Source organism: Microcaecilia unicolor, chromosome 9 (assembly GCF_901765095.1).
Source record: "Microcaecilia unicolor chromosome 9, aMicUni1.1, whole genome shotgun sequence".
Classification (NCBI taxonomy): Eukaryota; Metazoa; Chordata; class Amphibia; order Gymnophiona; family Siphonopidae; genus Microcaecilia; species Microcaecilia unicolor.
Window position 1 is genome coordinate 203,299,069 of NC_044039.1, and position 15,772 is coordinate 203,314,840.

General features: G+C 49.1%; 1 protein-coding gene across 1 annotated transcript in view; it reads left to right on the forward strand.

Moving 5' to 3' along the window:
* Window positions 1-15,772, forward strand: part of DICER1 (dicer 1, ribonuclease III) — a 157,276-nt gene that overhangs the window by 90,828 nt on the left and 50,676 nt on the right. The window contains exon 18 of the mRNA XM_030213736.1: window positions 2,153-2,306. Coding sequence (XP_030069596.1) covers window positions 2,153-2,306 — 154 coding nt within the window. The remainder of the gene's footprint in view (window positions 1-2,152; window positions 2,307-15,772) is intronic.

Consider the following 15,772-nt stretch of genomic DNA (forward strand, 5'->3'; position numbering starts at 1 on the left):
AATCAAAGATAGGGACGGGAAATCCACCTAGGTGGATGAACGACAAAATCCCACAGAACAAATAAATTGAGATGGGAAGTGGACCAATGACTCTAGAGACTGGGACATCTGGATCAAGATCTTTTTCAAGACCATTATTTCCTTTTTCCTGTGGCACGTTTGTTGATCGTACACACTACAGAGACTCCTGAGGCAGGCCTGTGGCCGAAACGCAGATCAGTGTCATCTATAATAAAGTCTCCCGTACTTGATCCAACTGACCCAGTCTCTAGAGTCATTGGTCCACTTCCCTCTTTTTTTTTTTTTTTTTTTTTTATAAAAAGCACTTCAGTTCCTTTTTTTTGTGAGGGGGAGGTTTTTTATTTTTATTTATTTAAAAATTTCTAGTCCACCTTTAACTAGGTGGAATCACAAATCAACATACATAATAAAAACAGTAACAGACACTGAATTATACAATATTCAGAATAAAACAAACAAATCGGTCGCATGCGTGTTCAAACAAATATGTCTTTAGTAACTTACCGACTTGAACCCTACTGCTACACAGTCTCAAGTAACAGTTGATACAAAGTGCAGCCACTCATCTGTTGACCTGAGTAAGCTGGATAGAACACATTTCCCCGATTCTGGCAGAATTACATTGATTGCCAGTGGCTGTTCTTATTTGCTTTAAGGCCTTTTCTCAAGTCTTTAGAGTGTTACATAACCAGGGTCCACAATATCCGAGAGAGGAGTGGAGGGTTCACAAACCTCCCAGTTTATTATGTTGCCAGTCATTTCTCCTATTGGGAACTCTAGGCTGAAACTTGGTGAAGTCAATTGTTAGCAAAATCCAAAGCAGAAATTCAGAAAGCAAAATCGGTTAATAGTTTTAGACAGCTTTTGAAAACTTGTGGGTCAGTAGCCAAGAGCACTTATGAGTAGCAGCACCTGCTGACCAGGATATTCAGCAGCACTATTCAGATAGTGCCTCTGAGTATCCTTACGGATTGCCTTGGCAGTGTCCTGGCAGTGCTGGATAGAACTTTGGTGGAGCCAGGGTGGTCACAGAATTTATCCATGTAGTGGCAGTATTCAGTCTGCGATCCGGGTAACTTAGGACAAATAGGAGGCTGTCCTACAGTAAGATATCCAGATAGTGTTCTTTCTAATTTTTGCTGGCTCATATGCACATGAAAAACATTTTGGGCTAGATACTATATACAGCGCCTGAAAATTCCACACGGAAAAAAATATGCCTAGGCATATACTCTAAAGCACGCCTATATTTTATAGAAAAGGCATAAATTTCTGCGCGGTATATAGAATACGCCAAGCGCATCTCCACGTGACCAAATTTAGTCGCAGCCATTTACACCATATTTTACTTTACTTGGCATAAATCCTGACACCTAAACTAGGCGCAGAAAAGGTGTCTTCTGTAACAAGGCGCATAGATTTTAGAAATGCCCATGCCGCGCCCCTTTTTTAACTATGCGACTTAGAATTTAAGCACACCATATTACAGAATACACTTAGCGAGTGGTGCGTGTACTTAATGCCAATTAGTGCTGATAATGGCTTGTTAACATCCAATTGACAGCCCTGATTAGCTAGTTGTTAGGTGCACGGTTATAGAATACGCTTTGATTTCCATGAGGAAATTAAGACACGACGTATAGAATCCCAGGGTTTGTGCACAAGTTTTCAGCCTTGACTCAATATGTGCGGTATAGCCAGCAAAGATGTTGTGTACTTCCTTTCTGACCCATGTGCGCACACAGCTTAGAGGAAACACTGATAACAGATTGAATGTTGCCAATAACCAGATACTTACTACAGCAGCCAGTGTTTAAAAGAGAAAATAATTTTTGCTTATATTTTTGGGTCATTTATTACTCAGTTTATGGACATATACTGACACATTGTTGAAAATAGAATTAGCTATTTCTGACCGTTTGACATATGAAAATATTATGGACGGGGTTATGGGAGGACTTGGAGTTTTATGTTTGTATTTTTATCTTTTTAATTTTTTTTATTTCTTTGTTTTAATGCTAATTGCTATTGTGTAACCACAAAGTGTCTGTGAAAAAGACCTGCCCAAAAAATTGAAAGAATTGTTGTTTTTTTCCTTACTAAATGTTTAAAAGAAGCTCTCCTTTTTCAGTTGACAGCTCCAGCACTTTGGACATTGACTTTATGTTTATGGAAGATATTGAAAAATCTGAAGCACATACAGGCATTCCCAGTACACAGTATACAAAAGAAAATCCTTTTATTTTCAGATTAGAAGATTACCAGGATGCAGTTATCATTCCAAGGTGAGTTTCAAGTAGAACATGGTGCAATAGATGGCAGAAAGGCCAGTAGGCCTACCAGCCTGCCCAGTTATCTCTAGCCACACTAAGGACATATCTCAGTTGGCAGCTATAGGTCATGATCAATTTGTTAGATATCTCCCCCTGAGCATACAGAATCCCTTAATTCGTACTCCCATTTCCACTTCACAGCCTGCTAGATCTAGGTATATTGGTATATGAACATTTGCATTTTTGGTAGGACTTCTAATTTACTGTACTTCTGACCTGCCAGATAGACCCAGCTGCTAGTTTCATTCTGTCGCTAATACCTGTTTCCATGTCATGTGCTTATCACTGTAAACAAGTTTAAATATTGGATTTGAAAATAATTGAATCACTATTGGAGGTAAACAATGTTTAGATATCATGTAAGTTCAGCTGAGCTAGAGTAAGGAAGGGAAATTGGAAGTTTTTGATTAAACAAAATGAACTCTTAGGAAAATAACAAGAAACTGTGTTGACCAATTTTATTTTAGTTACATTTGTACCCCGCGCTTTCCCACTCATGGCAGGCTCAATGCAGCTTACATGGGGCAATGGAGGGTTAAGTGACTTGCCCAGAGTCACAAGGAGCTGCCTGTGCTGGAGGTGGGAATCGAACTCAGTTCCCCAGGACCAAAGTCCACCACCCTAACCACTAGGCCACTCCTCCACTTGTGGTGTTTAGCCCCACCCAGGGCATCCCAGAATGCACTGGGCAGGGGCTGAGCGCCACCATTTTGGAAGAGGTGGCGCCGAGGGAAGAGATGTTGCTCCTGCCTAACTTTTTTTTAAGGTACCAGGGAGGGGAAGAGGGAGGGTGGGCTTGCTAGACCCCCCCAGGGTTAGTTGTTGGGGGGGGGGGGGTCCACTGGACCACCAGGGAGTTTTGTTGGGGGAGTCTGTGGTCTACCGGATCACCAGGGAATTTTGTCTGTATGTTGGGGGGGGGCAGGGTCTGGTGCATCAGAGCTATCAAATGCATTTGACAGCTCAGACTCACAAACAGAGAGTGATTCAAAAAGGGGGGATCCATGCAGCTGATTTGCATGCGATCCCCTTTTGTGCTTCGCTTGCTGTTTGTGAGTTGCTAAATTTTACCGAGGCAGTCGTATTTTACGGCTGACTGTGCATTGGCGCCTCAATGGTAGGATGGCCAGTTATCTGGCATTTTTCAAATGTGAGAAAAATTTTATGTTAATACCCAGAACATAGAAGGATGGGTAAAACTCTAAGTTCTGTAGTTCCCACCCCTTTGTGATTGAGCCTGCCCTGCCTTTGTCCATTGTAACTAGCTACTGTAGACATAGGAAGGGATGGGAAAAAAATGGAAAGGAAAAGGGGATAGAATTTGATATACCACCTCTCTGTGGTTACAATCGAAGCGATTTGTATATTATATACAGGTACTTGTTTTGTACCTGAGGCAATGGAAGGTTAAGTGAGTTTCCTAGAGTCACAAGGAGCTGCAGTGAGAATTGAACCTAGTTCCCCTGGTTCTCAGGCTACTGCACTAACCATTAGATGGCTACTCCATTTGGAGAAAGTTTATGGGGAACTGAGTTCGATTCCCACTGCAGCTCCTTGTGACTCTGGGCAAGTCACTTAACCCTCCATTGCCCCTGGTACAAAATAAGTACCTGAACATATGTAAACCGCTTTGAATGTAGTTGCAAAAACCTCAGAAAGGCGGTTTATCAAGTCCCACTTCCCTTTCCCCTTTCCCTTTACAAGTGAAGTTCCTGCATCAGGTGGGAGGTAGAAATTAAATGAATCTCCTTCAAAAAATTTCAAAGTATATTTCTATAGAAGAAGGAGCTCTAACAGCTACATAATATATACATTGATTCACTGTAACATTGTGATTAAGGAGTTGTACCTTTCCTTAACATCCCTGTAGACCAGTCCAGACCCATGGGTATACACACTCCTACCAGCAGTCTAGTTTGACTGTAAGGGAAGAGCTTGCTTCCCACTGCAACTTGTTACAGTGCTCCTTTACTTACTACTGTGTGAGTTCTCGGGGAGGTGAAGAGAAATTCTGTAGTACCAGGTGTGAGTTGGGTCAGGCCTCCAGAGATCTCGTATGGCTCACTTGGAGAGGCCATTGTGCTACTGAACCTGTAGTTGGCACAGTGTCAGACAGTGTGTAGCTGCTATGTTGTGTGTCATATCGGGGGGAGGAGTGGCATCAGTTGAGATCAGGTCAGTGGAGGAGTTGTCAGCACAGGCTGAGACCTGGGTGAGCAATGCAGGCCTAAGCTCAGAGATGGCTGCGGACCTGATTTTGGCAAGACTCTGCCAGCGTGCCTTAGGTTCCCAAGCACCTAGAAGCTAGGGAGCTGTTGCCTGCTGGGAGACATGCTAACAAAGATAAGGACTCTTCCCATGGGGTTCGGTTTCCTCTGGAGTTTTTGATCTCGGTGTATAAAGCTTTTTGTATAAGACAGGTTAGAGGAAAACAGGCTGAGGGGCAGGAAGGTCATGTTGAGGGCGCGATTGTCCCTAAGAGAGAGAGAGAGTGGATTGGGAGGCAGATTTGGAAGACAGTAGATCAGTGGACTCCCTGGAAGAATTTGGACCAACAGAGGAGGAATTGGAGATCTGAGAGTCCAAGAATAAGATGACTGGGAGGAGGAGTTGCCCCTGGAGAAGACCTGTCTGTGGTGAGGATTTTATTTTAAGTTTTCTTTTATTGACGACAGTGCAAAGTAAACACATCCAACAATATGAGTATACAGAGATTCAAATATCAAAGCGTCTACAATAAAGAGAGAATGATAGTTGTTGTCAAATTTTTCCAGTGTGACCTGACCCAAAACCCTCCTCAACCCTCTATTTAGTGAACCACCCATGCGTGCTACACTACTAAAGGATTCAGTTCCTTCTGTGCCCCCACCCTTTACGAAGTGTCCAAGTCATTCAAAAACACAGGGCAAATTCTAATTGCAAGATTGCCAAGTAAGGATCCCAGATCTTCAAGAATCTTTTTTGCAGCTCGTCCCCTAAGGACTGCCATCATCTTCTCCATCCGGAGCAGTTCAAACATATGGTTACGCCATTGGGCCACTGTAGGTGGGTCTGTCTCAATCAACAGTATACAATGTTTTGCTATCAAACAGGCTTTTCACAACGAAAGTATTGAAAGAGTCACGTCCTCCACGTGTGGTGAGGATTTTAAACAGGAATGAACTGCAAGACTTTAAATCACATGTGTGTAAAGGTGGACCCTTTACTAGAGGGTTCTCTGAGGACAAGCAGGCTGCTTGTTCTCACGACTGGGTGACGTCCGCGGCAGCCCCCACCAACCGGAAAAAAGCTTCGCGGGACGGTCGGCACGCAGGGCACGCCCACCGCGCATGCGCGGCCGTCTTCCCGCCCGTGCGCGACCGCTCCCGCCAGTTCCTTTTTTTCCGCGCCTGGAGAGAGTCGTGCCTTGCCGCTCTCTCTACTTCAGCCGCCGGATTCTTGCGATCGCGTATACGCGGATCGCGCTTCGTTAATTTAATTTAATTTCCTTTTATCTTTTCTTTTTACAAAAAAAAAAAAAAAAAAGACTGCGCGTGTGGAGCACGCGCTCCCCTTTTCCCTCGCTTCCAGCGGGGACGCTACATTGCGGCCTAGTGGTCGCTCGGTCGTTTGTTTTTTCGTGGTGTGATTTTAGCCACCATTGACGACTTTGACTTCGCCGACGCGATTTTTCCGTCGATGTCCTCGAAGGTCCCGAGTGGATTTAAAAAGTGTGGTCGCTGCGGCCGGCCGATCTCGCAGACCGACACCCACGCTTGGTGCCTCCAGTGCCTCGGGCCGGAGCACAATCTCAAGTCGTGTGCTTTGTGTCTCGGTCTCCGGAAACGGACTCAGGTTGCGAGGCAAGTTCTGCGGGACCGTCTTTTTGGAACTTGCGCCGGCCCCTCGACGTCGACCTCGACGGCATCGGTATCGAAGGCCGGTTCTTCGGTACCGGTATCGATGCCCGAGACATCGGCACCGATGGCAGCGACCCCAGGAGAACAGGTCCCGTCGGCCCGCCGGTCCGCCGGTGAGAGTGGGGTTGAGAGGCCGCGTGGGCAGTCGGCCCCGGTCACTCCCTCAGCTCGTGAGCCACGGGACCGAACCCTGTCTGACCCGGTGCCTCGAGACCGAGGGGGATCGACCTCCTCCTCCTCCATGCCCTCCGGCGCCGGTGACGTGCATCGAAAGAAGGACAAAAAGCGTCGTCACCGGACGCCCTCGGTGCATCCTGAAGAGGAGTCGACGCCGAAGCGTCATCGTCGAGAGGAGAGGTCCCCGTCGGTTGTGGAGGTACCGACGCGTCGGGGTTCCGGCACCTCGGTGCCGTCTCCTGGCTCCCAGCAGCTTCCGGCACCGACACCCTTACCGGCCCCACCGCCTTTCCCGGCAGCGGGCCTGGACGAGTGCCTCAGAGCCATCCTTCCGGGGATCCTGGAAGGGCTGATGCGCCAGGCTGTGCCGGCGCCGGGGGTGCTTGCGCCCTCGGCGCCGATGACTGTGGCGCCGGCGAGCTCTAGCCCGGTGCCGGAGCTGTCGACACCGCCGCCGCTTGCGGTGCCGGTCTCGACTGCTACGCAGGTGGAGTCGACGTCGATGGAGGGAGCTCCGTCCCCGCCGGCGCGGGAGTCCACCGCTCGACGACACCGAGACCTCGGTGCCTCGACGTCGAGCCGGGCCCGGTACAGGACTCAGCTACATGAGCTAATGTCCGATACCGAGGATGAGGACTCGTGGGGGGAAGAGGAGGACCCTAGATATTGCTCCTCAGAGGAGTCTACGGGCCTTCCCTCGGACCCCACGCCTTCACCGGAGAGGAAGCTCTCACCTCCTGAGAGCCTCTCCTTTGCCTCCTTTGTGCGGGATATGTCGATCACCATTCCCTTCCCCGTGGTCTCTGTGGAAGAGCCGAGGGCCGAGATGCTCGAGGTCCTCGACTATCCATCACCACCTAGAGAGTCCTCCACGGTGCCGCTGCACAATGTCCTGAAGGAGACGCTGCTCCGGAACTGGGTGAGACCGTTAACTAACCCCACCATTCCCAAGAAAGCAGAGTCCCAGTACAGGATCCACTCCGACCCAGAGCTCATGCGGCCCCAATTGCCCCATGACTCAGCGGTCGTGGATTCTGCTCTCAAGAGGGCACGGAGTTCGAGGGATACCGCCTCGGCGCCCCCGGGGCGGGAGTCTCGCACTCTGGACTCGTTTGGGAGGAAGGCCTACCAATCCTCCATGCTCGTGACCCGCATCCAGTCATACCTGCTCTATATGAGCATCCACATGCGGACCAATGTGCAACAGCTGGCGGACCTGGTCGAGAAGCTCCCGCCGGAGCAGTCCAGGCCTTATCAGGAGGTGGTCAGGCAGCTGAAGGCATGCAGAAAGTTCCTGTCCAGGGGTATTTTTGACACCTGTGACGTGGCATCTCGTGCTGCGGCCCAAGGTATAGTGATGCGCAGGCTCTCATGGCTGCGCGCCTCTGACCTGGACAACCGCACCCAGCAGAGACTGGCCGACGTCCCTTGCCGGGGGGATAACATTTTCGGTGAGAAGGTCGAGCAGATGGTGGACCAACTGCATCAGCGGGAAACCGCTCTCGACAAGCTCTCCCACCGGGCGCCTTCAGCATCCGCCCCCACTGGTGGGCGTTTTTCCCGGGCACGGCAGGCTGCACCCTATTCTTTTGCAAAGCGTAGGTACAACCAGCCGGCCCGAAGGCCTCGTCAGGCACAGGGACAGCCCCAGCGCGCTCGTTCTCGTCAACAGCGTGCGCCTAAGCAGCCCCCTGCGCCTCCACAGCAAAAGCCGGGGACGAGCTTTTGACTGGATCCACGGGAACATAGCCGCCCTACAAGTGTCCGTACCGGACGATCTGCCGGTCGGAGGGAGGTTAAAATTTTTTCACCAAAGGTGGCCTCTCATAACCTCCGACCAGTGGGTTCTCCAAATAGTGCGGTGCGGATACGCCCTGAATTTGGCCTCCCTGCCTCCAAATTGTCCTCCGGGAGCTCAGTCTTTCAGCTCCCATCACAAGCAGGTACTTGCAGAGGAACTCTCCGCCCTTCTCAGCGCCAATGCGGTCGAGCCCGTACCACCCGGGCAGGAAGGGCAGGGGTTCTATTCCAGGTACTTCCTTGTGGAAAAGAAAACAGGGGGGATGCGTCCCATCCTAGACCTGAGAGGCCTGAACAAATTCCTGGTCAAAGAAAAGTTCAGGATGCTTTCCTTGGGCACCCTTCTGCCAATGATTCAGAAAAACGATTGGCTATGTTCCCTGGATTTAAAGGACGCATATACTCACATACCGATACTGCCAGCTCACAGACAGTATCTCAGATTCCGCCTGGGCGCACGCCACTTTCAGTATTGTGTGCTGCCATTTGGGCTCGCCTCTGCCCCACGAGTGTTTACCAAGTGCCTCGTGGTGGTAGCGGCCTACCTACGCAAGCTGGGAGTGCACGTGTTCCCATATCTCGACGATTGGCTGGTCAAGAACACCTCGGAGGCAGGAGCCCTCCGGTCCATGCAGTGCACTATTCAACTTCTGGAGCTGCTGGGGTTTGTGATAAATTACCCAAAGTCCCATCTCCAACCGTCCCAGTCTCTAGAATTCATAGGAGCGCTGCTGAATACCCAGACGGCTCAGGCCTATCTTCCCGAAGCGAGGGCCGCCAATCTCCTGGCCCTGGCTTCGCAGACCAGAGCGTCCCAGCAGATCACAGCTCGGCAGACGTTGAGACTTCTGGGTCATATGGCCTCCACAGTTCATGTGACTCCCATGGCTCGTCTTCACATGAGATCTGCTCAATGGACCCTAGCTTCCCAGTGGTTCCAAGCCACCGGGAATCTAGAAGATGTCATCCGCCTCTCCACCAGCTGCCGCACTTCACTGCGCTGGTGGACCGTTCGGACCAATTTGACACTGGGACGTCCGTTTCAAATTCCACAGCCCACGAAAGTGCTGACGACGGATGCCTCTCGCCTGGGGTGGGGAGCTCATGTCGATGGGCTGCACACCCAGGGTATGTGGTCCCTCCAGGAAAAGGATCTGCAGATCAACCTCCTGGAGCTCCGAGCGATCTGGAACGCACTGAAGGCTTTCAGAGATCGGCTGTCCTACCAAATTATCCAAATTCGGACAGACAATCAGGTTGCAATGTTTTACGTCAACAAGCAGGGGGGCACCGGATCTCGCCCCCTGTGTCAGGAAGCCGTCGGGATGTGGCGCTGGGCATGCCAGCACAGCATGCTTCTCCAAGCCACATACCTGGCAGGCGTAAACAACAGTCTGGCCGACAGACTGAGCAGAGTCATGCAACCGCACGAGTGGTCGCTCCATTCCAGAGTGGTACGTAAGATCTTCCGAGAGTGGGGCACCCCCTCGGTGGATCTTTTCGCCTCTCAGACCAACCACAAGCTGCCTCTGTTCTGTTCCAGACTTCAGACACACGGCAGGCTAGCGTCAGATGCCTTTCTCCTTCATTGGGGGACCGGCCTCCTGTATGCTTATCCTCCCATACCTTTGGTGGGGAAGACCTTACTGAAGCTCAAGCAAGACCGCGGCACCATGATTCTGATAGCGCCCTTTTGGCCCCGTCAGATCTGGTTCCCTCTTCTTCTGGAGTTGTCCTCCGAAGAACCGTGGAGATTGGAGTGTTTTCCGACTCTCATTTCGCAGAACGACGGAGCGTTGCTGCACCCCAACCTTCAATCCCTGGCTCTCACGGCCTGGATGTTGAGGGCGTAGACTTCGCTGCGTTGGGTCTGTCTGAGGGTGTCTCCCGGGTCTTGCTTGCCTCTAGGAAGGATTCCACTAAGAAGAGTTACTTTTTCAAGTGGAGGAGGTTTGTCGTTTGGTGTGAGAGCAAGGCCCTAGAACCTCGTTCTTGTCCTGCACAAAACCTGCTTGAATACCTTCTGCACTTATCGGAGTCTGGCCTCAAGACCAACTCAGTAAGGAATCACCTTAGTGCGATTAGTGCTTACCATTATCGTGTGGAAGGTAAAGCCATCTCTGGAGAGCCTTTAGTCGTTCGATTCATGAGAGGTTTGCTTTTGTCAAAGCCCCCTATCAAGCCTCCTACTGTGTCGTGGGATCTCAACGTCGTCCTCACCCAGCTGATGAAACCTCCTTTTGAGCCACTGAATACCTGCCATCTGAAGTACTTGACCTGGAAGGTCATTTTCTTGGTGGCAGTTACTTCAGCTCGTAGGGTCAGTGAGCTTCAAGCCCTAGTAGCTCATGCTCCATATACCAAATTTCATCACAACAGAGTAGTGCTCCGCACTCACCCAAAGTTCCTGCCGAAGGTGGTGTCGGAGTTCCATCTTAACCAGTCAATTGTCTTGCCAACATTCTTCCCCAGGCCGCATACCCGCCCTGCTGAACGTCAGTTGCACACATTGGACTGCAAGAGAGCATTGGCCTTCTACTTGGAGCGGACACAGCCCCACAGACAGTCCGCCCAATTGTTTATTTCTTTCGACCCTAACAGGCTAGGGGTCGCTGTCAGGAAACGCACCATCTCCAATTGGCTAGCAGATTGCATTTCCTTCACTTACGCCCAGGCTGGGCTGGCTCTTGAGGGTCATGTCACGGCTCATAGTGTTAGAGCCATGGCAGCGTCAGTGGCCCACTTGAAGTCAGCCACTATTGAAGAGATTTGCAAGGCTGCGACGTGGTCATCTGTCCACACTTTCACATCACATTACTGCCTCCAGCAGGATACCCGACGCGACAGTCGGTTCGGGCAGTCGGTGCTGCAGAATCTGTTTGGGGTGTAAATCCAACTCCACCCTCCAGGACCCGAATTTATTCTGGTCAGGCTGCACTCTCAGTTAGTTGTTCTTCGTAGGTCAATTTCTGTTGTACCCTCGCCGTTGCGAGCTTCAATTGACCTGGGTTCTTGTTTTGAGTGAGCCTGAGAGCTAGGGATACCCCAGTCGTGAGAACAAGCAGCCTGCTTGTCCTCGGAGAAAGGGTATGATACATACCTGTAGCAGTTGTTCTCCGAGGACAGCAGGCTGATTGTTCTCACCTACCCTCCCTCCTCCCCTTTGGAGTTGTGTGTTTCATCTTTTGCTAGTTATTCAACTGGCGGGAGCGGTCGCGCACGGGCGGGAAGACGGCCGCGCATGCGCGGTGGGCGTGCCCTGCGTGCCGACCGTCCCGCGAAGCTTTTTTCCGGTTGGTGGGGGCTGCCGCGGACGTCACCCAGTCGTGAGAACAATCAGCCTGCTGTCCTCGGAGAACAACTGCTACAGGTATGTATCATACCCTAATCTGGATACTTTCCCAGGCCTTCCACATTCATCAGGTGAACAAGGATATGATCTCAGCTGAATGAGACATTCCGGATGTGGGCTTTAAGGTGAGCAGGTTTATAGTGACGTTTTCTCTACTGCAAGTGGAAGACAAGATTTAAACTTCAAGCTCCTGAGAGTGGACACAGTGGTTTCAGTGGCCGCTAAGAAAACCACCAATTCAGTGGAAGGGGAAGCAGACGAGAGATCCTCAGGACAGTCGGAAGGAATCCTTTCTGAAGCAGGCCTTCAGTATATTAGCCTTAGCTCTTCAGGCTGCAATTTGCACGGGCTATGGAGCCAGGGTATGCTTCAGGAGGGCAGAGCAGGTGTTGGGCAAGTGATTTGAGGCGTTGGTTTCAGTTTACTTGGAAGTGAATGAGAGAAATGGAATTTGCCTTTCTAGTGGATGCCTTGTACGATCTCACTGGGGCTTCAATGAAAGGAATGGTGCTATTTGTGGCAGCCTATAGGTTTTGTTGTTGCACATCTGGTCAGTAATATTGCCTCTGAGATGAAGCTCAATAAGCTGCTGTTTGGGGAGGATCTGGATGTTGGTTAAGAGTTTGGGGGAATCCAAGGTTCCATGCTTGCTGGAGTTTTGTTTTGCAGTTTAGGGGAAGCATTTCCAGTTTTGTTCCCTACCATTTGGGTTGGCAACTGTCCCAAGGACTTTCTCCAGAGGGATGGTAGTGGCGGTGGCAGCTGTGCGTAAGGAGGGGATCCCTGTCTGGAGGATTGGTTGATGCAAGTGAGCAATGGGCTTGGGTGGTCAGTCCAGCCAAGAGCAAGCGGAATCCTTCAAAGGTGATAGAATACTTGGAAGTGCATTTCAATACTTGTCGGGGGCTAGTTTTCCTAACAGAAGATTGAGTGAAGAAGTTATGTTGCCAAGTCTGCAATCTGCTCATCAATGAGAGGCCTCTGGCTTGGGCCTAGTTTCAGATTTTGGGATCCATGGAAGTGATGCTGGAAATGGTCCCCTGGGCCAGGGCTCACTTGTGTCCACTAGAAAGTGCTTGGTTGTCCAGATGGTCGCTGCAGGCTCCGGAACTGTATGTGTGACTCCCCATTCAAGGGGAAGCCAGAAAGAGTCTAACTTGGTGGCTTCAGGGAACCAGTCTGGAGATGAGGATGAGGCTCAAACACCTGTCATTGCCTGGTTCAAGTAGCACAGGATCTCTGGTTGGCAGAAGAGGTACCTGGTCAGTAAAAAGGCTGCAGACCAGAGCAATTTGCCTGATGCTGTAGGCCTTCCAACCTCTAGTTCAGAATAAGGTGGTTTGGGTACTCTGATAGTGCAAGAGCAGTCACAGACATGAATCATCAGGGAGGCATGAAGAGTCTCCCAGTGGCAACAGAAGTGGTAGTGTTGAAGGTTTAGGCAGAGAAGTATCTCTTGGACCTTTCAGTGTCTCATGTCACTGGAATGGAAAACACCCAGGCAGATTTTCTAAGCAGACATTGTTTATGCCCAGAAGAATGGAGTATGCGAGAGGGAGCTTTTTAAACATAGGACTGCACTGTGGCCAACTGGTCAAGGATCTGATGGCATCAGCACCCAACAGAAGCGCCCTGAGGTTCTTCAGTTGCAGAAGGAGCATCAAGTGGAGGAGATGTGTTAGTGTAATCATGGCCCCCCTTCAGCCTGCTGTACATATTCTTGTCGTGGTCCTTACTTGGCAGAACAGTTTAAAGAATAGAGGGTCACAGAGGCCTAGTGGACAGACACCCTATTATGGAGATCTAGTTTGCCTGTTTGGGGGTGGGGGGGATTCTGCTGCATCTTCCAGTGTCGGAGTTGCAGAGACTAGTACAAATTCAGGATCTTGATCCTTACTCTCTTATGACAAGATGCAAAGGAGAAGGATATTCCATTAAAGTAATCATCACCAGTACAAAGACTAAGGGACACTCAAAGAAGTCACATAGAAATACTTTTAAAACAAATAGGAAATGTTTTTCACTCAACGAATAGTTAAGCTGTGGAACTCTTTGCCAGAGGATGTAGTAACAGAGGTTAGCGGATCTGGGTTTTAAAAAAGGTTTGGACAAGTTCTTGGAGAAAAAGTCCATAGTCTTATTGAGACAGACATGGGGAAGGTACTGCTTGCCCTGGGATTGGTAGCATGGAATGTTGCCACTGTTTGGGTTTCTGCCAGGTACTTGTGACCTGGCTTGGCCACTGTTGGAAACAGAATACTGGGCTAGATGGACCATAATTGGTCTGACCCAGTATGGCTATTCTTATGTTCACCCTTTGAGATGTAGAGGGGGACGCCACGTTGAAGGTTATGACAAGACATTTTTTTTTTTTTTTTTTTTAGTGGCAATTTGGGCAACGAGAGAGGTTTTGGAGTTGCAGGTGTTGTTATGCAGGGAACCTTTCCTAATCTGGCTGGTTCACTTTTTCCTCTCGAAGATGGTTTCCACCTCTTATTCTCTTCCATTTTGGGGGGAGGCAGGAAAGAATGAGGAACAGAAGCAGTTACACCATTTGGATGCCAGAAGAACATTGCAAATGTACCTAAAGTAAATGGAAGAATTTCATTGGTCACATTGGGCAGAAAAAGGGCAAAGTAACTTCAAAGGCAAGAAAAGCATGATGGGTTCAAGGAGGCTGCTGCTTCAGCCTATATTCTCAGGGGCACTTTGTCTCTCAAGGCACATTCAACCATGGCATAGGTGGCTTCCTGAGTGGAATGTAGTCTTATTCCTCTACAGGATATGTGCAAGGTGGTGACTTGGATCATCCCTGCATTCCTTTGTGAAGCATTATCAACTAGGTGTCCAAGCTCGACAGGATATAGAATTTGGAGTCTGGGGGACTACTGGTAGCCCATCCATAGGGGTCACTGCTTTGGTACTTCCTATGCATCTGGACTGGTCTAGAATATGGATCCAGGAGATCAGGCCTCAAGTGCCACAGACAGGCAAAATTTTTAGGATATCCTTAATAAATATTCATGATAGATTTGCGTACAATAGAGAGAGTATTTATGCAACTCTATCTTATGCACATTCATTAAGGATATCATGAAAACCTGACCTGTTTGCTGCACTTGAGGCCTGAACTCCTGCATTCCTTGTCTAGAGAGATGCTAAGGAAAGATTAATTTGATCTTACTTGCTAATTTTCTCTTCCTTAGTCACTCTAGAACATTCCAGAATGCACCTGGGATTGAAAATAGGTATGTGTTCAACTATGTGGTTAGAAAGGTTGACAGAAAGATGCTGAAGAGTGCAGGGAAATGTTGAAAGTAATAGAAGGTACAGTTATTTTCCCTGATGCAGATTATTATTGTACCAGGAGGTTTCATTTCCTATTAAATAGGGGTTTGTGTTCTTTAAAAAAAAAAAAAAAAAAGATAAATTGGAATGATGAGAGAGGTCTAGCTGGGTAGAAATACTGGCTACCTATGAACTGCACAGGATACTCTGAAGCCAATAGTTCTCAGTCTCCATGTGCTGGTCTAGAGGGGACTAAAGGAAAGAAAATCCTATATAATAATTCTCACCTCCAACAGGATGTGCTTGGGACCGTGCCTGCCGGAAGTGGTCTGCTAGGCAGGCACGCACTGACCTCAGTGACAGACAATTTGGCAAAGCAAAACAATCTGAATGCTGGCCATTAGGACACAGGTTAGGTAGGAGAGTTTTAAAAGACTGAAGGAAACAAAAGTGTTAAACTGGAGAAGGGGGGGGGGGTGGGAGTTGTGAATGACCGAAAGACATGCAAATTTGGGACAGGAAAACAATCTCAATGCTGGCCATTAGCACACAGGGTACATAGGAGAGTTTTAAAAGACTGAAGGAACCAAAAGTGTTCGGGGGGGGGGGGGGGGGGGGGGGGGCAAGTTCTGAATGAATGAAAGAAATGAAAATTTACGAGAGGAACACAATCGGTATGAAAAGAATCATTGCTGAGTACTAGACGCTGGGTTCTTTTAAGTTCTTTCGTAGGCAAGTGTTGCAGGTAGTGTTTGACTAGCTTATTAACAGCCTTTCTTCTCCCTTGATTATGTTCTCTTCCTAGGTATGCCTAGACTCTTGATTGCAAACCGCAGTGAACCTCTTCGAGGTTATTGCGGGTTAGAAATACTGAATTGTTTTGTAAGGAAGTCACACTTAAA